The sequence below is a fragment of the Crinia signifera genome, chromosome 3 (genome assembly GCF_055691185.1).
Source record: "Crinia signifera chromosome 3, ASM5569118v1, whole genome shotgun sequence".
NCBI classification, from domain to species: domain Eukaryota; kingdom Metazoa; phylum Chordata; class Amphibia; order Anura; family Myobatrachidae; genus Crinia; species Crinia signifera.
This window is the reverse complement of record NC_139219.1, coordinates 208864509-208890765: the sequence shown is the minus strand read 5'-3', so window position 1 is coordinate 208890765 and position 26257 is coordinate 208864509. Positions and strand designations below refer to the sequence as shown.

Sequence of the window (26257 nt, the reverse complement as noted above, 5' to 3'; positions counted from 1 at the left end):
CACAGGGTGTGGGACAGCGTACACACAGGGGGCACAGGGTGTGGGACAGCGTACACACAGGGGGCACAGGGTGTGGGACAGCGTACACACAGGGGGCACAGGGTGTGGGACAGCGTACACACAGGGGGCACAGGGTGTGGGACAGCGTACACACAGGGGGCACTGGGGGGGGGCAGCGTACACACTGGGGGCACAGGGGAGGGCAGCGTACACACTGGGGGCACAGGGTTCACACGGGGGCACTGGGGGGGGGGGGACAGCGTACACACAGAGAGGGGCACACATGGGGGTGGGCACAGCGTACACGCGGAGGGGGGCACACCGTACATGTGGAGGGGGGGCACAGGGGGACAGCGTACACACGGGGGCACTGGTGGGGGCAGTATACACACGGGGGGCACAGTTTACACGTGGGGGCACTGGGGGGGCAGCGTACACACGGGGGGCAATGGGGGGAGCAGCGTACACATGGGGGGCAGTGTACACACGGGGGGCACTGGAGGGGGGCAGTGTACACACGGTGGGCACTGGGGGACGACTACAGTTTACACATGAGGGCACTGGGGGGGCAGCGTACACACAGGGGGCACAGGGTGTGGGACAGCGTACACACTGGGGGCACAGCGTACACACAGGGGGCACAGGGTGTGGGACAGCGTACACACTGGGGGCACTGGGGGGACAGCATACACAGGGGAGGCACAGCGTACACACAGGGGGCACTGGGGGGGGGACAACGTACACATGGGGGCACTGGGGGGGAGCGTACACACGGGGGCAGCATACACACGGGAGGCACATGGGGGGGGGACATCGTACACACTTGGGGCACTGTGGGGGGGGGGGCAGCGTACACACTGGGGGCACAGGGGGGGCAGCGTACACACTGGGGGCACAGCGTTCACACGGGGGGCACTGGGGGGGGGGACAGCGTACACATAGAGAGGGGCACGACGTACACACGGGGGTACACATGGGGGTGGGCACAGCGTACACGCGGAGGGGGGCACAGCGTACATGTGGAGGGGGGCACAGGGGGACAGCGTACACACGGGGGCACTGGTGGGGGCAGTATACACACGGGGGGCACTGGGGGGGTACAGTTTACACGCGGGGGCACTGGGGGGGCAGCGTACACACGGGGGGCAATGGGGGGAGCAGCGTACACATGGGGGGCAGTGTACACACGGGGGGGCACTGGAGGGGGGCAGTGTTCACACGGTGGGCACTGGGGGACGACTACAGTTTACACATGAGGGCACTGGGGAGGGCAGCGTACACAAAGGGGGCACAGGGTGTGGGACAGCGTACACACTGGGGGCACAGCGTACACACAGGGGGCACGGTGTGGGACAGCGTACACACTGGGGGCACTGGGGGGACAGCATACACAGGGGGGGCACAGCGTACACACAGGGGGCACTGGGGGGGGACAACGTACACATGGGGGCACTGGGGGGGAGCGTACACACGGGGGCACTGGGGGGGCAGCATACACACGGGAGGCACATGGGGGGGGACATCGTACACACTTGGGGCACTGGGGGGGGACAGCGCACACACGGGGGGCAAAGCGTACACACGCTGGGCACTGGGAAGGGGACAGTGTACACACGCTGGGCACTGGGAAGGGGACAGCGTACACACGAGGGCACTGGGTACACACAGGGACAGTAGGGTGGGGGACAGGGTACACACAGGGACAATGGGGGACGAATTTACCTGGGTGCAGCTGCTCCTCCGATGACCAGGGTGGCTTCTTTCTGACTTCCCGTGGCGGAGGCAACTCAAGGAAGCGTCTGTATCTGGTCCGCAGGCTGTGGAAGCGCCTCAGTCCCGGCGGTACCATGGGGAGGTCAGCGTCTGGGCAGGAAATATAATAATAATAATATTAAAGGGCACAGCGTAGACACAGAGGGGGGCACGACGTACATACAGGGGTACACATGGGGGGTGGGCACAGCGTACACACGGAGGGGGGCACAGCGTACACACGGAGGGGGGCACAGCGTACACACGGATGGGGGGCACAGCGTACACACGGATGGGGGGCACGGGGGGACAGCGTACACACGGGGGCACTGGTGGGGGCAGTATACACACGGGGGGCACAGCGTACACACGGGGGGCACTGGGGAGGTACAGCGTACACACGGGGGCACTGGGGGGTCAACAGTTTACACACGGGTGCACTGGGGGGGGCAGCGTACACACGGGGGGCACAGCGTACACACGGGGGCACTGGGGGGGGACAGCGTACACACGGGGGCACTGGGGGGGGGACAGCGTACACACGGGGGGCACTGGGGAGGGACAGCGTACACACGGGGGGCACTGGGGGGACAGCGTACACACGAGGGGCACTGGGGGGGACAGCGTACACACGGGGGGCACTGGGGGGGACAGCGTACACACGGGGGGCACTGGGGGGGACAGCATACACACGGGAGGCACTGGGGGACGACCACAGTTTACACATGAGGGCACTGGGGGGGGCCAGCGTACACACAGGGGGCACAGGGTGTGGGACAGCGTACACACTGGGGGCACTGGGGGGACAGCGTGCACATGGTGGGCACTGGGGGGGGGCAGCATACACACGGTGGGCACTGGGAGGGGGACAGCGTACACACGGGGGACACTGGAGGGGGACAGCATACACATGGGGGACACTTGTGGGGGACAGCGTACACACGGGGACACTGGTGGGGGACACCGTACACACGGGGGACACTGGTGGGGGACAGCGTACACACGGGGGCACAGCGTACACACGGGGGGGCACAGCGTACACACGGGGACACTGGTGGGGGACACCGTACACACGGGGGACACTGGGGGGACAGCGTACACACGGGGGGGCACAGCGTACACACGGGGGGGCACAGCGTACACACGGAGGGGCACTGGGGGGACAGCGTACATGGGGGGGCACTGGGGGGACAGCGTACACACTGGGGCACTGGGGGGGGGGGACAGCATACACACGGGGGGCACTAGGGGGGGGACAGCGTACACACTGGGGCACTGGGGGGGACAGCGTAAACAGGGGGCACTGGGGGGGACAGCGTACACACAGGGGGCACTGGGGGGGACAGCATACACACAGGGGGCACAGCATACACATCGGGGCAGCGTACACATGGGGGGCAGCGTACACACAGGAGGCACTGGGGGGACAGCGTTCACACAGGGGCACGGGGGAAGCGTACACACAGGGGCACGGGGGAAGCGTACACACAGGGGCACGGGGGGGGGAACAGCGTACACACAGCGGGCACAGGGAGGGCAAGATAGGGGGGTTGAGGAGGGAGGGGGGGTAGTTGAGAAGACAGGGTGGGTGAGAGAGAGTGCTGGGTAGAGAAAGGGGAGCTGGGAGACAGGGAGGGAGCAGGGTTGTTATACAGGCATTCCTAAAACTCCCCCCTCCCGTTCACCAGCAGCTGCGGTTATCATGTTCCCAGGCGCTGGCATTGCACTTCCAGATGCCTGCCACCTCCACCGCCGGGTCAGTCATCCGCAGTGGATGACACTGACTACCCGGCGGCGACTTCCCAGGCGGGTGATGTGTCTGGCAGTCTGCTCCGGCTTACCTGCCGCAGTGTGTGGGGAGTGTATGCACGGCACCCCGGCCCCGCTGCTTGTGCGGTATCACTGTGTATAATAGGCGCCGAGGCAGCAGCGGGAGCAGGAATGAATGTCGGACATGGCAATATACTGACGCCGCGTCCTCCCATTCATTCCCGCTGCTGCCTCATTCAGAGTCTATTATAGAGTGGACAAGTAGCGGGGCCGGGGTCTGGACACAGGGTGCAGGGGGAGGGGGCGATGGGTCGGACATGGCGATATACTGACACCGCGTCCACCCATACATTTCCACTGCTGCCTCAGTCAGAGCCTATTATGGAGTGGACAAGTAGCGGGCCGGGGTCTGGACACACGGTGCAGGGGGAGGAGGCGCTGATGAGACTGGGGTGAAGAGCTAATGGACCTGCAGAAGCCGGAGGTTCTGACCGAAGCAGGTCACATCACATCGCTGTCGGCCATCTTGGTACAACTCAAGTGAAGCCTCTCTATTTACTCCCCCTGCTGGCGGCTATGTAATGCGCATGCGCAACAAGTTGAAACCCCTATCTCTATAATGGGGGACGTTTCACTAAATTAAAAAAAAACTGTACCTATCTGAAAATCCTCAACCCCAAAAGGCACTCCACTGGGACAATATCTACCTAATAAAACAAACCCCAAGTCTCAATTGTTCCTCTACCCCGAGTTATGCCTTCCCAAAAAAAACCTCATAGACTAACATGGGTGACAAAGGGTCATTTCGCGAGTGTCAGGAAAAAACTGGCAGTTGGAAGTTTAGATCGCTCCCAATTGGTCATTTTTTTATATTTCGACCTGAAATTTGGCACGCAGCACCGGTTGACGATTCTACGCGTACCTGCCAAATTTCAGCTCAGTACGCCCAGTCACTTTTGAGGTGCAGTCCCTCAAACACCATGCCCCCATCCGAAAAGTTCCCTATGGGAAAAATCCGTTCGTTGGATTCAGCCTTAATATAAGGGCACTACCGTGCCCTTATAATATATAATGTGTGTGGGTGTGTGTTAATATCCAGTAGCAACACCCAGTTTATGCTATATAATGCAAGATTTTTAGTTTTTAACATGACCATGACTGCAAAATTGTGCCTCCTGCACTGTACCTTAACTGATGTGTGCATTTGATGACAAATGATAGGCTAGGTCTGGATCTGAAAATGAGGCAAATTGCCGTCTTCCCGGTGTCGGATCTTGCAAGTTTTGGTCCGGATTGCTGTCTGTCAGATCCGATCAGCGATTGAGACCGTGTTAAAAGGCCACTGATTGGAGTGCCTCCCCATAGTGTCAATCAGTGCTTTCCTGTAGAATTTAATGGGCTATAGGAAAAGTTGATTGGCTGAGAAACAGCCATTCTCAGTCAGTGAGTGGCATGTTGTCATGGTAGCGGGTGTTGATTGGCTGGCAGGGCTCCAAGTGCAGGATCACGTGTGGGTCTTGTCACTTTAGGAAGCCACACTATAAGTGCGATATGCACAAATAACGCTGCGTTGTCAGCAAGAATTGGGTGGCATTTTTTATTTTATGTACCTTGGAGAAGAGGACAGATCTTCAAATGGATTCCTCTGGAAACGGGGACTGATCATCAGCGCGGACAAGGTGAGCATGTAAAGTATATATGAGCTAGTAAGTGTGTATTAACTTGGTTTCTGTGTGTATGGTCTGTATTTCAATATTTATTTTACTGGGGACTAGAGCTACCAGTGGGCTCTTAATTCTTCACATGGTTATACTTGTGTTTCTCCAAGTACCAGTATGTGGGGGAGGCTTGCTGGGACCTGTAGGCCACTATAAAAGATAATATTATAATTAGGCCTTTCACTGAAAACTTGTACTCACCGCCCAGTGTTACTGGAGATAGCCACGGGCTTCAGTACAGGCCTGGGGTACTCAGGAGAGAGAACTTTTATTTGGGGGTCCCCTCTTCCCCAGGAGCCTACATACTGGGCTGACAAGGTGGAGAGGTTAATGTTTTGGCCTGGTTGACCCTGTTAAGTGTGTCCCCTGGCTGTGGCATTACCCTCATAGAGAAAAGGTCGACATGAAAATGAGATATGAAAAGGACAACATGGATTTTTTGGGTGTCAATTTGTAGATGTCACCCCGTAGACCTCAAATTAGTGTACCACAACCCCTTGCATGGTGCCTAAATCCACTCGCCACACTTCAGCATTCTAAATCGGAGCCCAGGTGGATGGAAAGCCTGAAAAGTAGAAAAATATCTCATGTTGACCTTTCTTGTGTCAACCTTGTGCATGTTGACCATACGGTGTCAATGTATTGATTGTGAACCTAGGTACTGGTTTAATAAAAATAGTACCGATCATAAGACAAAACCAAAACACAGGGGTCAGCACACGTCTTATACTGTATGTACACACAGTATGTATGTAACTTCATTCACCAAGTAATCCTAACCAATGTCTTGTCTTATAAGATGGTCCTCTATATACAGTAGTTAACTTTTACATTGCAAATTTCCAAAACTGCTATAGGAAGTATTCATACATGGCACTACTGGTACCGTATTATAATAATAATAATAATAATAATAATAATAATAATAATAATAGCCATCTTTCCTGAATTTTTATTTCAGTCGTTTTTTAAGATCAAACAAAACCACAGGAGCAAATAATTCTATTCCAGGAATCTTTTCTCTAAGAAAATTAGGACTGGATTGATCTGCTGAGCTTTTAAAAGCCAGGACTGCCGGTGTAGGTTGTAATGCACCTCAAATGGAGTAGAAGCCATACTGCATACCTCCCAACATGAACATCTCCAGGTGGTACAGAATATTCTACTCCTGGAATTCCCTCAATAAATTTATGGTTACCATCACCTGTTTTGAAACATCTTTCTTATCAATTAACCTGTATAAAACAAGTGATAGCATTCATAAATTGAGTGGGAAGTCCTTCCTATTGGAAGTTCTACTTGTCAGTCGCAGACATTACAGGCAATCCCATTGGGAGGTCCCCCCGTCCCCCCCCCTTTTTGTGACTGCCAGTCCAGGCTGCAATTAGAAGAAAGCTGGCTTCCTGTAGGAAGCTCCTCCCTGCCTTATTGTGCATTTGAATCACTTAAACCTCAATGAGCACACCCTCCTCAAGATCTTGTTCTTTGAGCGCCAAGCAGCATTATGTGACATTGAGAAGGGGGTAGCTCATTTCTATGCTAAATGGGACATCTATATTCTAGCACTTGATACTACAACACAAACCGCCATACAAAAGATCTTTGAGAACACAACATGGTTCCTGATGCGCCAAATTGCCCTCCCTGCGATCCCAACTTAATTCCACCACTCTTATTGTAATGCTGCGGCATTGTCATATGATTTTCCTGTATAGCTTGGATGACTTAATAATATAAACCATAATGTTTCTGTTTGAAGCTGTCAATGCATTGCTTTGTTTGGTCTTCCCGTTCCTTCTTAACCCTTTTTCTTCTTGTTGATTAGGCCAAGAGGAGGTTTTATGTCAATATAGTGTTTCTATAACAAATGTATTATATTGTCTACCTTACCAAGATGTTACACCAATTGAAGGATCAGTTGATTATGGTTCGTATGTTTGAACGATCAAGTTAATTTTAAAAGAGATATGTCTTTCTTGCTATAAACTAATCTTCCATGTTTATACACCCCAGTCTCTCCTTTGATGTTATTTCTTTATGCGAATAACTGATAGACAATGTTGAATCTGTGATTGTAAAACTTTCTTTATTTCAATTGTACAATTGTATTTTGAGAAAACTATTCAATAAAAAAGCCTTTAAAACAGAAAAAACCTCAATGAGCACCTTTGGGATGAACTGGAATGGATATTGTGAGCTAGGCCTTCTCGTCCAACATCAGTGCCTGACCTCTACACAATCAATGGGCACAAATTCCCACAGAAACACTCCAAAATCTTATGGAAAGCCTTCCAACACTAATCAAAGCTGTTATAGCTGCAAAAGGGGGACCAACTTCATACTAAAGTATTTGTATTTAAATACAAGGTCACTACAGTTCATCTTTGTGTATTGGTCAGGCATCTAAATACTTGTAGCCATATAGTTTGTGTGTGTATTATATATAATATATATCTATATTACCAGCCAGTCAAATGACAGAACAGTAACGTTAGCACAGACGGCTGTGCACGGCCGCATGTAGCAAACTTGAATTGTTCCGTTGAGTTCTATGTAGGTCAACTGTGCGCAAAACATTTGAAATTCCCCCATAGAGATGAGGAGCAGCATTAGCCTTATTATATAGGATACGATATATATTTTTTTTTATTTCATAAAACGTTTCTATAACAGGGTTATAGAGTGGAGCCTTTTGTCCTGTTTTAACAAATATGACTAAAATGGCAGGGCACTGAAATTTAAGTACCAATCTATCCATACATCAAGCCATCAATGAGTATTTTTCACTTTTATAAAACATTGTTACTGTATAAGGATTGGCTGTAATTTTTTTTTTTTTTTTTGGTACCTGTGAGCACCGATAATTGTATGACTCTGGAACTGTTATTTAGGTCTGTTGCAAAAAGGCAGTAAGTAAGCAGACAAATTTATGCAGCATAGTAATAGGGCTTTATATCTATTGACTACAGTGATTGAGGGCTGTGAGACTTTAGAAGTACAAAATAGATATTCAGCAATATGCAGTAAGTTAATGATTAGTCTTCTGATCATCCTGAGAACGTTGTTCCATCCAAGAAAAGAGTTTTCCCTATGATAAAATATTGAAGTGTTTTTTTATTTGTTTTTTTATGGGTTCAGTTGTTGGCAGTCAGTTCCATTTTCTGTTCAAGAGGTCAACTGAATCAACTGCGGTTTGTTGCTAAATGAATCTCCTTGATATTCATTCCTGTCCCAGTCCTATAAAGATGGAGAGAGTTGAGAACTGTACCTGTACAGGTAGGACTCCAGTTGGCTGCTGTTGTCAACAGTTGGTTGGTGGTCATTAGAATTGAAGCTGAAAACACCACTTTTTGATGCAGATTCCAAAACTGGCATTAACTGGTGATTTGGGCGAGGGCAATTGTGCAAAGGTGACATTTCCCAGAACAGACTTCCAAGAGGTTGGTCATAGTTGAAATGTGGGTCTTTTCCAAAAAAGGTATTGGTCACTGTTTGCTGGTCTTCATCACTAAGCAGATCAAAGTCCATTGCAGAAGCGATCAAGTCTCCATCACTGTATTCTTCACTATCATTGATACTGCCATTCCTGGGCATTTTCAACCACTCCACATCACTTAATGTTTCAGTGAAATGGTTGGAAATCCTTATGTGTGATGAGCAGTTATTGAGCATTTGCTCAGTTGGTGACTTATCCATCTTCATATCATTCAATTCATAATAAGGAGGAAATGCTTCTTCAGTCAAAGTTGTACCAGGTACTTTCTGGGTTTCTATATTACCTGTAAGTGACTAAAACAAAAAGGATGGACAATATTAGTTATACATCTTATTTTGCATGGTAATCAAGCTGCCATTTCATACAACAAATAACAAGTCCTTGTTCAAAAAGATGTTTACACTCCGAAATGGTGTTCATAAGCTCCCAATGAGAAAAAGAAAAGAGGGTGCTAAGTACGGGTGTGGTACGGGACTCCGACAGTCGGGATCCCGACAGTCATTATCCCGACGTCGGGATCCAGACTGCCCGGAGTCAGACAGCATGGCGAGCGCAAAAAAGCCCCTTGCGGGCACCGAGCCACCTATTCTATTCTTCCTCTATGGGGGTCGTGGACAACGGGACACAACATTAAGTATCTGTTGTCCTATGGCAGGCATGTCCAAACTATGGCCCTCCATCTGTTGTAAAACTACACATCCAGCATGCCATGCCATAGTTTTAGCATTCCCTAATAGCAAAACTGTGGCAAGGCATGATGGGACTTGTAAGTTTCACAACAGCTGCAGGGCCATAGTTTGGACATGCCTGTCCTATGGACTACTATATTTTTGCCTCTGCACTCTGCTTATCTGGGGATTGTGCAGTTACTCAGTGGGGATTGGTTTGAAATCCCGGCGGTCAAAATCCTGACAAGGGGGCAACGTGGATCGCCCCCTTGCACTCGCCATGCAGCGGTCCTGGTGCATCGCTACGCTCAGCACACTAATGTATTCTCCATCTATGGGTGTTGTGGACACCCATAGAGGGAGAAAGTGTCGGGATTCCGGCGTCAGGATTTTGAGGATTCTAACTGCATCCCACTCAGTGATGTGTTTTTATTCCCTGTATCTGGGATTTTTGTTTCTCCTCACTCAGCACTCAGCCCTGGTTGGCTCTATGCATCTCCATGGAGACACTTTCACCCAATCAGGGGAAGCCACTCAGCCCTGACTGCCTGAAAGCATCTGCTTCTATAGCACTGTAACAACAGGGATCCCCGCTATGATTAGTGAGGAGGAAGCCGACTCACTCCACAGTCAGTTTGAGGGGAGCTGGCTCACCTTCGCTGTCAGTGCGGCAGCAGAGAGACACACAGCTGGAGCCTGGATTGGTATATATACTGGTATAAAATTAGTTTATGTATAGTAAAGTTATACTTTTCTCTGAGTGTGTTTTTATTTGAACATTCTTTTTACAGGTGAACTAAAAGTCCAAGGGGCCCATTAATGCCCCACATGCTGGGACTTGTGGTTCAACTGTAAAAAGCAATGTTTTTACATTTTATTTTACACATATTAGCCTGACGTCCACCACCTTGGGATGCTGGGGACAGCCCCAGGCTTAGGTGAAGCCTGGGAGGGGACCCCTTTATATAGGATGTGTCCCCACTTCCGCTGGTACCCCGTCCAGGGCTGACTAACCACGGTAAGCACGACCCTGCGGGCTGTGGCATGACACTGCACGCTGTTGTAGCCCAGTGCTCGTTCCAAAATACAGGGTTCCTCTAGTTTTTTTTGTCCCTGTATTTTTGGAACCAGGACCGGCCCAAGAGTCCGGGGCTGGTTTCATAAATACGTGGGACCCCTATACTTTCTGTCCCCCATATTTTTGGAACTAGGTCTGGCTCAATGAGCTCAGGGCTCGTTATGCTCAGGAGGGGGGATCCCATACCATTTTTTTTTTATCCAGTCAGAACTTGGTCTATTTTTTATTTATTTTTTGGCAATGTTTACCAAAAACCGCACCCTATTGCTTTTGTGAGTTGTATACATTATAATGGGAAAACCTCTCGATGGGAATTAGTGTGACCAAAAATTGCCAGGTCAAAATGTGCAAATTTCGGGGCAAAAAGTGTGATTTTTAGCGCACCCTATTAAATGTGCTATTTTCGGAAAACATGCAAATTCGGAAATTTTTGACCAAACACCTCTCATGTCTAAAAAAATCGCACCCTATTACATTTTGCCCCCCCAGTGTCTTTTGTGTGTGTGTGTTTTGGGGGATTTAGCTGCAAATATTAAATGATAAATGGGCTCCATTGAATGGATTCTGTGCGTACAGCAGCTATCTTTTCAATACATGGCCATGCTTACTTACCATTATTTATGAACAAATTACATTTTCAGGTATTTCCAATTGTACATTATAAACATTGCTGCTACATCTTTGGGTAGTTGGCTAGTGTGTACACACTGTATCGTTAACGATTCATGGTCTCACGAGTCATTAGCGATTTCCTCCATCATTTGTTAATGTAGGATGATGGAAGATATTGCTAGCAAGAGCCGCAGCATGGACCCCAGTACCCCTCCCCTCTGACACTTGACTCGTCAATGACGGTGACCCTAGGTACCCATATCACTGGGTACTCATATCTCCATATGTGTACTTATCAGAATGGCCTGGTGAATAAAAGAGTAACAACTATGCACAGTACAATAGCAGCTTTAATCAGTGTGTTTTTCAAGTGGAATTGCAGTATAAAAGATAAATGCTAATGTAGTTGGTGTAACAAAAACATCAAAAACCTATAATGCACTATAAAAGTAGATATGCAATATCAAAAACACATTGGAATCAACAGACTCTACTGACCGTCTATACCAGTACTCATATCAGGGAGTAAAAGGAAGTAATTTACAGTATAACAAAAAATGTAAATAGAGTCTAATATAAACCCCAGGTGACTCAATTGGATAAATACATTTAAGATTAAGGAACATGCATTGCAGAAAAGCAAGCCAGGTGCTTCCAAAGGCCTTTGAGTGATGCCTGTGACTTCCATCTTGAGACGTGCCACATGTACACTGCCAAGTCTAAAGGCCACTATTCACTACTAATTCTTCTAGATCTCTCTGCTGCTTTTGACACTGTTGACCACACACTTCTCATACAAACACTACAATCCATAGGTTTTAAAGACACAGCCTTCTCTTGGTTCTCATCCTACCTATCTAACCGCTCCTTTAGTGTTCGTTTCTCTGATTCTACCTCCTCTTCGCTACCTCTTTCAGTTGGAGTACCTCAGGGATCAGTTTTATGCCCTCTGCTTTTCTCAATCTATACCTCATCTCTTGGCAAACTAATCAGCTCCTTTGGATTTCAGTATCATCTGTATGCGGATTATACTCAGCTCTACCTATCCTCCCCAAACCTGTCCCCATCTGTATTGAGCCGTGTCTCAGAATTCATTATATTTCCGCCAATAAATAGTAGTTATCAACCTGATATCTCTATTGCTGTTGAGAAGATGACAATTATTCCTATCTCTCAAGCTCGCTGCCTAGGTGTTATCCTGAACTCAGAACTTTCCTTTGTACCTCACATTCAATCTGTCTCAAAATCATGCCACATGCATCCTTGCATTTTGGTGGAATCGATGCAATAAAGAATATAGTATGTATCCTTATGTATCAATGCCTATTTGCCTATAGATTGTAAGCTTGCGAGCAGGGCCCTCCTACATTTTGACTGTCTGTAAATACCCTGTTTGTTGTATCAGTGTCTCCTTTGTAAAGCGCAACGGAATATGCTGCGCTATATAAGAAACTGTTAATAAATAAATAAATAAATAATAAATGTACAAATGCTGCTACAAGATTGTGTGACATGTGTTTGTATCTAGCTCCCTTGAGAACACCTCTCACAGGAGAAATAAACCATATATGGCCAGGGCAGCTGAGAGGAATGCCAGGCCCTGGTAAAATGTTTAGAGGGGGTGAAAGAAAACTCTAAACTCACACACCTACAGCATGTGCGGGCTCAGCATGAGTTATCACGCTGTCAGTGAGACACACATGCTGAGCCTGTTGTCAGCACAGCACATGCTGTATGTGTGCTGCTGCTGATGCCGGAAGGGGAAATGGGGGGTCAGACCAGGGCCCCTCCAGCAAGCCCGGGCCCGGGTAATTAGTGCCTGCCCCCCCCCCCTTCTCGGCTGCCCTGTATATGGCAGAATATATTGGAACATCACGGATAAATGAGATGCCTTCCCCATGACACTTATTCTCCAGCATTTCAGTTTTCTCTTGGCAGGATGGGAGGGTACATTTGTGGGGAGAATATTAACCAGAGACCTCTAACAGTAAATACATGCTAAATAACCATATTAGAAATACAGTACCTCAATATTCCTGTTTGGTTTATGTTCCGTGGATGTGGATCCGATAGACACCCGCTTCTTGTACACTGGCTTTCTGCTGTCGGACTCTAGCTTTGTTTCTGGTTTAGGATGGTCATGATTACCTTTTGTCTTAGGAAAATGAATAAAACATTAAAATTGACACTGATATTTTTGAAATGAGATCAGCAATGAGCAGTATTGTTACTTCGTAATCAGAGATTAGGAATCGTTAGCAATCAGCTCTGTTCAGCAATAATGCTGATATTGTGCCTAATTCAGCCCTTATCGCATGGCCAACTATATTATTGATAGAGTGCGCATTATTGATAGACTGCGCGTGTGTATGGCCTGTAGTAGCATGTACGAGGCCATCCTGCAATAAAATCCTGTACTATTTTATTGCTGCCCATATTCAAATTGATTGGCAGGGTGGTACCAGACGTTTTTTGGGAGTGTCAGGAAAAACGCAGGTGTGTCCAAGTGTTTTTTAGGGGACGGTATCTGAAGTCAGCACTTGCAGCCTGTTTCTATCACAGCCGCCAAGTAAGTCCTGTGTGCAGTCTGCGGCTGCCCACAGACTGCATACAGCGGAAAAGTCATTCAGTGGTGAGCGGCTTGAGAGTGAATGTGCAGCTATTTGTCAACTCAGCTAATTTTCGCAAGCCATGCTATGCAAATCGCAGGCATGCACAGGGTGGGATTTCACTTTGGCGTACACAGGATTGCAAACCTACAAAAGTTAGTAGCCCAGCGATCAGGTCTGAATTAGGCACATTGTCCCAAATTGTCATTGAAACTATTTTTTTTGTTTCTCAATATTTTCCCCACTATTTTTGTTGGCTTTTTTTAAATCTTGAAATGATTTTTGTAAAAAATATATACATAAACGTGGGGATAAAAATCTGGGAGGGTGGGCACTAATTGCCCTTGCTTGTTAGCTGGGCCCGGTGGGTGCCTGAGACAGCTGCTGGGGAGACAAATGTACTGTGCTGCAGCACACTTTGCCCAAACAAATGCTGAAACTGCAAATCGTGACAAGTCCCGTATTGCGCAAGGATCCCGATAACTGCAAATACTATTGGCCCATTTAAATTTGTGTTGAGATGTATGCTAAATGAAGAGCTAATCACCTGGTACGATACCTACTCCAGCCAATCCATCATGACCAGGTAGGTTTAGTATTGGGCAGGTAAGCCCAGGATAATAAGGATGTAGTCGAGCTAATGTCTAACTTTGATGGGACATATTTACTGCTTTCCTTAGATGCTGCAAAAGCCTTTGATAGGCTGCATTCGAAGTGCATGGAGCAAGTTCTCCTTTTGGATGTTCAACCTGGGATCTTAGCAAAGGCTTGGGCTGAATTGCTGAGTTTGTGCTGTACAGGTAGGATAGAATATGACTGAGTTTAAATGTATTAACTTTATTCTAATATTTATATAGTGCCAGAATATTTCATAGAGCTTTATAATAGGGAAGATACACAGTAATGCATTGAGACTGGGCATGAACAGATAGGTAAGTAGGCCTTGCTTTAAAGCTCATAATCTATAGTTCTACAAGTGGGGAAAAATACATCCTGTCAAATATATATACATAGAAGAGCGGAAATGAGTAGTATTGGGCAAGCAGCTTTGTGGGATAATTATATTACTTCTGTTGCATTAGGCTTGCTCCTGTTACAAACCATGTACCCTAGTATAGCATTGGAAGCAAAACTCTAAGTAGATGTTGACCATAATGGGTGCGGGCATAGAGTTCATACAGGTCTTTGGTTCAGTAGGATCCCGCACTGAACATCCTGTGTCAAGAACAAATTCTTTCCTAACTGCCGGCAGTGACGCCAGTGTTATCCGAAATATGATGCTGGCACTGAAGATACAGTAGCAAAGACTCTGACCGTTCCAAGATCTTTGCTATCTTCAAGACTTCATTGCCGGAAAGCTGGTTCTGGCTGCAGCCAAGTAAATTGAGTGGCCCACAGAAATACATGGAATACACCTTGGCCCTCATTCTGGTTGGGATGCGAATTTGCAACAGCGCCTGATGTTGAGGATCTGCGCATGTGCAGGTCTTCTCTGTGGGCACCCTTGGAATCTTGCACAGTCTCTAAGGCGCTCGCAGTGGGGGGGGGGGGTGAGCAGGAGGTGGGTAGGGGGCGTTCACATGGTTATGCAAAACATCCATTCGCATGTCTGCAGTGACATTTGGCAGGCAGTTGTCGTACGTGCGGGCAGTGTTAATAGGCTCACAAAGCAGCAAAAAACCAATGCTTTACAAGTCAACAAGAATGAGAGCCCTTATTCGTTTAAAGGCCCATGACCAAGAAGGTAGAACATAACCATCTATATAACAGAGGGGGTATTCTCTGGAAAAAAAAGTTTAAAAAGCTGCATGAAAGGTAACAAACTGAGGGGAGCTTAAATATACAATACTCTTCATGAGTCACTCCCAACATATTCTCTGGCATGGTGTCATTATACAGTGCACCCAGTGCCAGATTAAACCCTGTGGGACCCCATAGGCAGTTGCTATCTCAAGCCCTACCTCGCAAATGATCTCATACTATGGTTTTAATTTTACCAACCAGCAGTCTACTATCTGGAAATTGTAATGTGAATCTAATGTCTATGGTTTATGAACTTTAAATTGTTAATGGGTAGATTATATTAATACAGTATTCTGTGTGTCAGGGTCCTAAAAGGCACACGGTAATGTGGCACTGAGTGCCCCAGATGTTTAATGTTAACAAAATAATGGTTGCAAGCTGTGGGAATAGATACGGAGGCTGGTATTGAGAGGGTTACCCCATCTGTGCATGGTGAACTATGGGCAAATGCACTACCTTATCAAATGGTTACCAAGCATTAAATAGCACCCAGAATCTCAGACTCACAGATAAGCCTTCACCCCTAGATTTACTAGCCATAGTAGGTCAGTGAAGATACACTGCCCCTTTCAGTTGTGATGCTTATTGCAGGCATGTAAGACAATAATCAGAATGATATGAATAAACATGCTTACAAATCTGTGAAATAGCCTGTGTCTAATGAGTTTTTACAGTCATTTTCTTAAATGTTAACTTACACAGAATAAGAAAAGATATTGGGACCTTCACCTGGCAACTAATAAAGGGCCTGATTGTGTCCAGATTGCATATGCTAAGCTGCTCGCATTGTGGCATATGTAAGCCATAGTAATGTAAATGTAGGAGGAGGTGCATACCATGTCTTGCCTGCATTTGTAATCACAGTTCTAGAGGAACATCATACTCAAAAACACAGGTCTTCAACCTGTGGCCCTCCAGATGTTGTGAAACTACATGTCCCAGCATGCCCTGACAGTTTTGGCATGCTGTTATAGGAAAAAATGTGGAAATGCATGTTGGAACATGTAGTTTCACAACATCTGGAGGGCCATAGGTTGAAGACCCATGCTCTAAAACATCATTGTGATGTTCCTCTGCGACTGCAACTTGAGTAAGTTTAACCTTGCAGTCACAGGTGGTCTGTGTCCGCAATGCAATGCTTGGTCTTGCCATGCCCAAGAAACTGGGAAAACATGTCCCTGATTTCCAGTACAATGGCCACCTTTGCCCCATTCCCTCCCCGTGAATGCCTCTGTCAGTAAGGCACAGTCCTTATATGTGCTGAACGGGTCTTGTGCATGTGCAGTTTCACAAACATCGAGAAACTATGCAGTGGGTGGCATAAGCGATTCCTGCTGATAAGGCCCAAAGACAGGTTATACATGTCGACATTAGCAACTTGGCCCACAGGTGTCTCACATCAATATTGTATTGTATATCACAATCTCAGCGGTATGCTGCTTATCTTCTCATCATGACACTGACCTTGTCACAGAGATGTAGCTCTGGCTTCATTAACATACTAATTGTAACACAGCCGTGAGCCTATATAGGCACAAGAAGAGTCTTTTTATTACTGACCTGAAAATATATGAATTGGCCCTCATGCCTCCAGAAGTTGGTAACTGGAAATCCACCATGCCCACGACAGGACACTAATTTCAATGTTCCTCTGCAGTTTGGACATGGTTTACCTGAGAATTAAAACCATTAAGCAGAATGTACAAGGTCTATTAGCATCTATAAGATGTAGTAGAACAACAGATGTCTGGGATAATAATGAGAACATAATGGGACTTATTTAATAACATGTCACATTATGTATACATTGCAGCCAATAAAATATCAAGTTTCCACAGTCTTGTGTGGTCTAATGAAAGTAGGTACTTGTTTCCTAGCACGGCGCCCATCGCATCACATACCATAAGGCATACGATGGTATGCGATGCGATGGCAGCCGATGTTATACAATTTAAAATTGTATATCATCGCATTGTATGCCATTGTATGCCATATACAATGGTATACAATTTAAAATTGTATAAGCACCCTAATGGGTGTTTTCAATGTTAAATGTGCCCCCTATAAGATAATTAATTGTATAAGCACCGTAATGGTTGCTTACAATGTTAAAAGCACCCCCACGCCACCCCCACTATCAACGCCAACCCGAAGCGCGGCGAGCGGCGGCAGTACGCGTCCTCCGACCTTTTCATACCCCACTATCCACGTCGGTGTGCAGTTGACCTTAGATAGTGTGGCGAGCGCAGCGAGCCACCGAGCCTGAAGCGTGGCGAGCGGACGCGGAATACATGTAAAGTAATACGCTTTCCCTTGCAGGGCTCGCTGTGCTCACCACGCTTCGGGATCGGTGTAAAATCAAGTCCACGCTGACGTGGATAGTGGGGGTATGAAAAGGTCAGAGGATGCGTACCGCCGCCCCTCGCTGCGCTCGCCACACTTTGGGTTGGCGTTGATAGTGGGGGTGCATTTAACATTGTAAGCACCCATTAGGGTGCTTACACAATTAAAAGTCGTATAGGGAAGATATACAATTTAAAATCGCATCGCATGCGGGCATATGGCATGCGATGTGACGCCATACAACTTTATATCGTGGGCACTGTGCTAGGAAACAAGTACCGAAAGTAATACTAGAAAATGTAAACATGTGCATGCACTAGTTGTACTATTTTATTAAATAGGACCACATAAGTATAAATAAATAAAAAATACATTATATAAAATATAAGCTAAACAGTATTGTCAAGGCAGTGTCATACAATTATATCCACCATTTGCACACTAAGTCTACCAGTGGATGTAATTGTGTAGGTAAGATGCAGAACCATTCTTCCACAAGAAAGTGCTGCCTACTTGCTGTTGGCTAAACAGGCAGTCTCTGAGGTCATTACAGAATATGCCATACATGCTTGATTGGGTTCATCTCTAGTGACTGAGGCTTATATAATGCAGTGGTTCACAAAATTTCTTGAGTCATGGTGCCCTAGAACAGGGATCCGCAACCTTGATTGTCAAGGAACACACACATTCCTGGTTTAGTGATATCTAAGCTTGAACACCGATGGATAAATCAAAATAACTGAGGTACAGGTTGAGTATCCCCTAATGCTCGGGACCACAATCATTTTGGATAAGCGATTATTGCAGATTTTTGAATATTTTTACATACTTACTTGGTACCCTGGCGGTGCCCTGATGGCCCCCTGATGTCCACGGTGTCCCCTGGCTTCCAAGACGGCCATCGGATTCCTCTTCAGTGACATCCCCGATCCCAAGAATGCATTTTGCGGGTGTGGCGGTGATGTCACTGGCGCACCTGCGCAATGCATCCTTGGGACCAGGGATGCACCGAAGAGGACTCCGATAGCTGCCGTGGACAGCAGGGGATGAGGTAAGTATAAAAAAGGGATAAAATCCCCCCTAAATATTATGAAAAACTAAATTTTTCTGAATATTTCGGATATAGGATATCCGGATAAGGGATACCCAACCTGTACTAATTAAGTCACCTGTGCAAAGGCATCACTAGTCTGTGTTAGTGCGCCTTGAGGACTGTGGATGAGGAACCCTGTCCTAGCATATAAAAAGTTTTTCAAGCCCCCTTCCTCATTAAGATATTCAGCAAAAATATATACATTAAATAAATTCAACAGATACAGATGGAGCGCCTCTCGCTATTGCTCCGGGATCGCCAGAATCTGTACGCTGGCGATCGCCGGCGGAGAGGCGCTCCATCTGACTGAGATGCGCGTGCGTCTCAGTTTCCCGTCGGCGGGGGGACGGGAACCCTGTCCGTCTCCGCTTCAGGGAGACAGACAGGGTTGGGGGGGGGGTGCGGCAAGGCGGCTGGGATCCGGGGCGACCCTCGGCGAGGCGGCGGGGACCCGGGGTAGCCCCGTTGTAAGGGGACGCGTGCGCGTCCCCTTACGGTGGCTGGCGGTGGATGGCGGCTGGCGAATCTTCCGCCATCCCCTGCAAAGACGGCACAAGCTCCATCTGTATATTACACCTCCACTTTCCTGTGCAGCTGCTTTATTTTCTCAACACCTAATAAAGGGTCACCTCCCTTAAAAAGACAACATATGTATACAAAATGGATCAAGGGAAAAAGATCCCTAGTATTAAAACGCGTTGGGTGGCAAGGAGGACCCATTCTACACTTCAGGAGACTGGAACATCTACAGACCCTTTCCATCTGTGTGGACACTGGATCCAACCACACTCAGGTTGTTATAACATCTATACTTGTATCCAGTTTCTCTTGTTTGATTGTGGATAGGATCCTCCTTGATTGGTGTTTTTTGTATCTTTTATGTGTACTTTGGAGTGCTTCCGAATAAATGGATTTTATCACATAAATCCCTGAGTCACAAAGATACCTTTAAAAGAGCAGCATTATACGCTCCACAGTGAGTTGGGGTAGTTGGGGTACGCATCACCTTTGGGGATCCATTAAATATACCTTTATTAAGGAAGATCTACCTAGCATGCTGTGAGTGGGGGTACGACACCTCTTAAACAAGATACCTTTACATGCGGTCTATCTGGCCTCACCTATGTGAGTTTCGGTACGACAGCTTTGACAATTAATGAAGGTGGAAGGATAATTCTGAAAAAAAGAGCACCTTGTTTGGGACTAATATACACTGAGGTGTAATTATTTGTGACCACACCAGATCAATACAAAATCTGCTGTATTTTCCGTTTCATGTTATCTATATGAGCCCATCTACCTGGAGCAAATCCTGAAATACAGGACTGAGAGACGCCCGGACTACCAGATAGAGCAGTGGTGGCCAACCTGTGGCTCTTGAGCCTCATGCGGCTCTCCCCTTTGTAAAGTGCGGCTCCTGCTCCCACTGCTGCCCGCCGCCCACCGTCTGTCCCAGTCCCCCCTGCTGCCGGTTCCCTGAATGCATTCTCCTTCTGAGGGGAGGAGAGCGCGCATCGCGCATCTCTCCTACCCCTTACTGTGCATCCTTGTGACTGGGCCGTCTGCCAATCAGAGCTCGTGGGCAAGCAGCCAATCAGGAGCCGGCCAGCGAGCTTTGATTGGTGGGCGGCCCAGTCACAGGGAAATGAGGGGGAAGGAGACGAGCAGTGTGCTGTGCTCTCCTCCCATCGGTGACATGACAGGAGGACTGCAGGGGGACACCAGACTGTCCTCTCCCCACCTTGCAGCAGCAGCAACAACGGTGAGTGCTGCTGCTGGGAAATTTGCACTGTGGGGGCATACCAGCTTTTTGGCACTGTGGGGTCATACCCGGCACCGCGTGGTGCATACCTGGCACCGTGGGGGGCATATGTATATATGGCACTGCACTATTGGAGGCATATTTGTATCACACCCACCCAAGGGGTCAAAATAGCCTACGTCCCTTTTTTGGGCGCATGTGCCTTTGGCGCGCACATGATGTCGGATTTTTAGCTTGACTACCGATATTTTTCGGCTCTTTACCTCTGACCGGTTGGCCACCCCTGAGATAGAGGGAAGTTACATTTTATTCTAAAAAGCGCTTTACATTTTTCCACCTATATTTTGTATATATTAAATAAATTCTGCTTACCTGCCATTCTTAGGCTCAGCCATGTAGTGGTAAACAGGGTTGTGCTTCTATTTGTATATATAATAATAATAATAATAATAATATTTATATAGCACTTTTCTTCCAATAGGACTCAAAGTGCTTTACCATTGTCTTTACAGCTCAAAATACAAAACAAGCTTAACAGTAGATCAGTAAAATGCTTGAGTAAATAGGTAGGTTTTTAGTCTATTTTTAAAGGATTCTACAGTGGGGGCTTCTCGCACTGTGCGAGGAAGAGAGTTCCATAGAGTTGGAGCAACAAAGCTGAAAGCTCGACCCCCAGATGAATTCAGGGAGATTCTGGGTACTGTTAGTAGTCCTTCTTCAAAGGATCGTAGTAATCGAGTAGGACAGTAAGGAATCAGCAGCTGCTGCAGGTACCTTGGGCCTTGGTCATGTAGGGCCTTGAAAGTGAGTAAGCCAATCTTGAAACAATTCTCCATTTTACAGATAGCCAGTGAAGGGAGTATAGAATGGGAGTTATGTGGCAGGAGTGGGGCTGGTTAGTTAATAGTCTGGCGGCTGCATTTTGTACCAGATGCAAGCGGTGCAATTCTTTTGCTGGAAGACCCAGGTAGAGAGCATTGCAGTAGTCTAGGCGTGATGATATAAATGCATGTATGACTTTAGGCAGGGCTTCTGAGGGAATTAAGTTCTTGATTCTGGCTATATTCCTTAGATGATAGAATGAGGATTTGATTGTGGCTGACACCTGGTGTTTAAGTGTCAGGCCACTATCCAGGACAACACCAAGATTCCGCACATGATCAGAGTTTTTTAGTGCTGTGCCCCCCAGCGTAAGACCTGTCAGTTGGCTCTTGTCCTGTGATTTATCATCAGGACTTCTGTTTTATCTGGGTTCAGTCTCAGCCAACTGGCACTCATCCACTCCTGGAGCTCAGCAAGGCAGACATTTACGGTTGTTATTGTGTTACCAGGGCCTGGAGCAAAGGACAGGTACAGTTGTGTATCATCTGCATAGCAGTAGTAGACCAGGCCATGACATCTGATTATGTCACCCAGTGGGAGCATGTATACTGCAAAAAGCATGGGAGATAGTATAGAACCCTGTGGGACACCACAAGACAACGGCACTGGTGGTGAAGAGTATACTCCCGATGAAACTCACTGTGACCTGCCAGCGAGAAATGATTTGAACCAGCTAAGGACTGTGCCACCCAGACCACAGAAATTTTTCAGGCGCTCAATTAGAATCCCATGGTCAATGGTGTCAAATGCTGCAGAGAGGTCCAGAAGGATTAGGATTGAACCGTCTCCTCTATCCCTTGCATTTAGAATATCATTGAGCACACATACCAGAGCTGTTTCTGTGCTATATACTTCATGATTGGAACCACCAGCTCTGGTTTTGCCTATTACACTGATCATAAATAATTTGCTTTGCTTCTGGACTACAAACCCACAACAGCCCTGCCTGTGCCTTGGTACCCATTATGGGAACCACTCGTATGATAATTATCTTAAGTGAATAATATTACAATGTAATAATTACGTTTTCAAATGTAAATCCCACTAGTTGCTATCCTTGGATCTGCAGCCTTAAAAAATAATCCATTTAGGAAAATACTTCTCATTCAAGAAATTGGTCCTCTAAAAATATTTTTTACAAACAGGCGCAACTAATTGATGGACATCTCCTAAAAGGTACCATATATACTCGAGTATAAGCCTACTTTTTCAGAACATTTTTTATGCTGAAAAAGCCCCCCTCGGCTTATACTCGAGTGAGGGTCCCACTTGAGTCAATACGTTTTCCCAGTTTTTTGTTGTAAAATTAGGTGCCTCGGCTTATATTCGGGTCGACTTATACTCGAGTATATACGGTAAATTCATGGAAGGACAAGTTGATGAAAAAAAAGAATTTTTATATAGCAAGAACCATTTTTATCACTTGGTTCAAAATTCAGTACCTGCATTTAGAAAAGATGTTAAATTTTGTCAAAAGATTTTAATTTCAAACCATTTCATCAGCCAAACTGGATGATTTATCATCAAAAAAGCTCCCAGTTTGAAATATTCCAAAGAATATGTTGCCCAATTTAGTAAATTATCATGAAAGTATTTAGTTAATTAAGTGTTTAACGTATAATGTTTTATTTGTATTCATTGTAAGTAATTTTGAGACCTAACATCACAATATTCACATTTTTATAAACTGCAAAAAACTGCAAAAGTAAATTTGTAGTTTATGTTTTGTAGTATAAAGGAAGATGGTGACATGTTGGTAAACATTTAGAAGATTCAGTTGGCTTTTAAAACATTGTATTAATATAAACAATAGTAATAAGGAAGGATAGCACTTCTAAGCCACATATTAAATGATTGTAATGTAATTTTTGATTCTCAAGCAGAGTACAAACTTACAGATTTGTCTGTCCAAACTGTCTGATGGGAACAAAAATCTGGTAATGCAATCAACCATTTGCTCCTAAACACTGCAAAATAGACAAAAACAATTGTTTGAACCAATTTGAATGAATGACCATTGTTTGTTTTTCAGTGTTTGGGAGCAAATGTTCGATTCTCATATGCTCCCATACGCAACCAGATTTTTCTTCTCACCAGATAGCTTGGACAGATAAATCTATAGGTTTAGAGAGGAATAATATGGAAGGCGCTTGACTCCTTGATGTGGTTTTTGATTTCAATGATGAAGAACCGTGTTGTGGGATAGAAGATATATAGAGCAATGTGTCATTACTCTATTTGAAAGACACTGAATTTTTCACACAAGAAGGATAATGGTGCGTACCATACTCACACTTGGAGTAGTTTATAGACTCCTATAAAGGTTTCTTTTATGATGAGGTCTGCAATTGGAGTATTTCCAACAAATTGTCCCTTGTTGCAGGTTTTATGGAAATAGATAAATAAGAAGAACCATAAGTTTTATACTTGATTGGAAAAAGCCAATGACTAGGGGGATAGCGGGAACCAATTAGGCGTACCGAACTCACTAGTAAGCATGCACTGATGTGTATGTAAAGGTATCTTTTTATTATAAGGATCACCAGGAGTGTGGTCTTCTATGTTCTATTATCATGCGTACCGTACTTACAGTGCGTAAGATGATGGTACTCCTATCAAGGTATCTTTTCTAAGCGTTATCCTCTGAATGCTCCCATAGACTGGCTCAAGTCACGAGCAGTGCATGAAAACAATTGTGGAGGCCGTCTTAGTGCTAAAAAATGCTTTTAATACTTAAAAAACAAATTAAAAACAAATAAAAACAAAATACCTTAAAGAGGCCCTTATGGGAATAAGGGCATCTCACAAGAGTTGTAGGGCTCAGTCACTCTGTCTGCCAACGCGTTTCGACAGCCTCTGCTGTCTTTTTCAAGGCTACAGAGTGACTGACACTGTGCCTGGTTTTATACCATCCTGGGTGAGTGATTTCCAGGGAGTGCATTACGTACTTTTGGTACATTAAATACGTTTACAATATGCCTTGTTTTGAGCGCTAGTAGAGCTTTTATTCATGCTCCCCATGTATTGGTTATATGTGTTTTTTAACTGTGCCGAAAGTGGAGAACGGAGGACGCCGTCCGTCCACTTTCGGTCTTTGAGACGCACGAAAGTGACGTCTCACTTGTGTCTGGAACGCAATCTCCGTCTGTGCATCGCGGAAGTGGCGTCCCGCTTGTGTATGGAACGCAAGCACCGTCTAAATCTATAGGTGTTTACCCAGCTTTACCCTTCAAAAACAGTATCCATAGTGCTTCAATAAGTGATTTAAGCATACTGTATTTAAAAAAAAAGGTGTGTAATGTATTAGGCATGTAAAAGGCATGTACAAATTAGGATGTAATGTATTTGTGTAATATTATTTAATTCGGAAAGGGTTCTTGAATTAATTATTAATTTATTGAGATGTAATCGATATTGGCCCTTTCTTGGGAAATTTGTATACTTCATAATGAACTTGCTTGTAACACAGCGTAATAGATGAAGAATGCGGTGAAGTCTCTGGGAACAATGAAGGACATTCCTCACTATAAGTGGACCCTGCACCCTCCGGGGCTCTAAGCAAACTACACTACTGAAATGGAGAGGACTGTACATAGGTCTTTCTGTCCTCAAATGATCTCTTTTAAACCTGCCATGTTTTAGACCATTTATTTTTAAATTGCCCCATATCATTTACTAGCGACTAAAGCACACAAAGATTTATCTGTCCAATCTGTCTGGTGGTAACAAACATCTGGTAATGTACGGGAGACAATTTCAATTGATCATCACTGTTTGTTTTCCAACATTTGGGAGCAAAGGATTGATTTTAATTTGCTCCCATACATTACCAGAGTTTTGTTCCCACCAGATAGATTGGACAGATAAATCTGTAGGTGTGTACCCATTTTAACATTAATTCTTCCTCCTTGACCATGTATTGAGTCCGTTAAGCACCTATTACCATAAATTTCTTTTGGTTGGAGACAATGTTTATCAAGGACATGGTGGAGGAAGATTGATCTAGTCATCACACCTTCCTCTTTGCACAGTACCCCACTGTCTGTGCTCTTTGTTCCACTTAACTGCGGATGTGAGGATTGGTTCATGCAACACTGAGGTTCTCTAACTGATTAAGTTGGTAAATATGATATGATATAAATATGATAGCGGTGCTGGGCTGTTATATTACTTACATACAAGCAGACCTGTTTTAATGCCCTGGCTTTTAATACTGTATGCTTGCTTATCTGTTCTCTGAAACTGTCTGCTGTATGGGGGCGGCCATTTTCTGGTGGTCCTCAGCAGAAGAACGGAGCCGCCGGGACCAGTGCGATAGGTAAGGCTGTGGGGGATTGAGGGGGGGTTTGCATGGGCGGCGGGGAGGCGGGGCAGGGGGGGGTAGGAGTGCTTAGCGGGGCGGGGGGGGGGCGCCCAAAACGTAGCTACGCCACTGGATAGTGCCCTTCTACAGCCCTGTTCACTAGGGTCTCTTCTCCGTGTACAGAGAGACTGTAATGCATGCAATACATTGGCCATATGTATGTGTTGTTCACAGGTTACTATACAACTTTAGCAAATATTAAAGTATTAAGGATGCAGTCATTCAGCAATTGTAATAAATACCAAATTATGTTTGACTAAATTAATAGGGTGCAGTAACTGCGGTACTTATGTTTTATCTGGGCTCCC

General features: G+C 46.1%; 1 protein-coding gene across 1 annotated transcript in view; it reads right to left on the bottom strand.

Annotated features, from left to right (window-relative positions):
• Positions 1–8286: 8286 nt before the first annotated feature.
• GCM1 (GCM transcription factor 1) overlaps positions 8287–26257 on the bottom strand; it is a 29796-nt gene continuing 11825 nt past the window's right edge. Inside the window, exons 3-5 of the mRNA XM_083174969.1 lie at positions 17067–17179; positions 13121–13249; positions 8287–9029 (exon numbers count right to left, since the gene is read on the bottom strand). Of these exons, the coding sequence (XP_083031095.1) occupies positions 8478–9029; positions 13121–13249; positions 17067–17179 (794 nt within the window). The 3' untranslated portion in view covers positions 8287–8477. The remainder of the gene's footprint in view (positions 9030–13120; positions 13250–17066; positions 17180–26257) is intronic.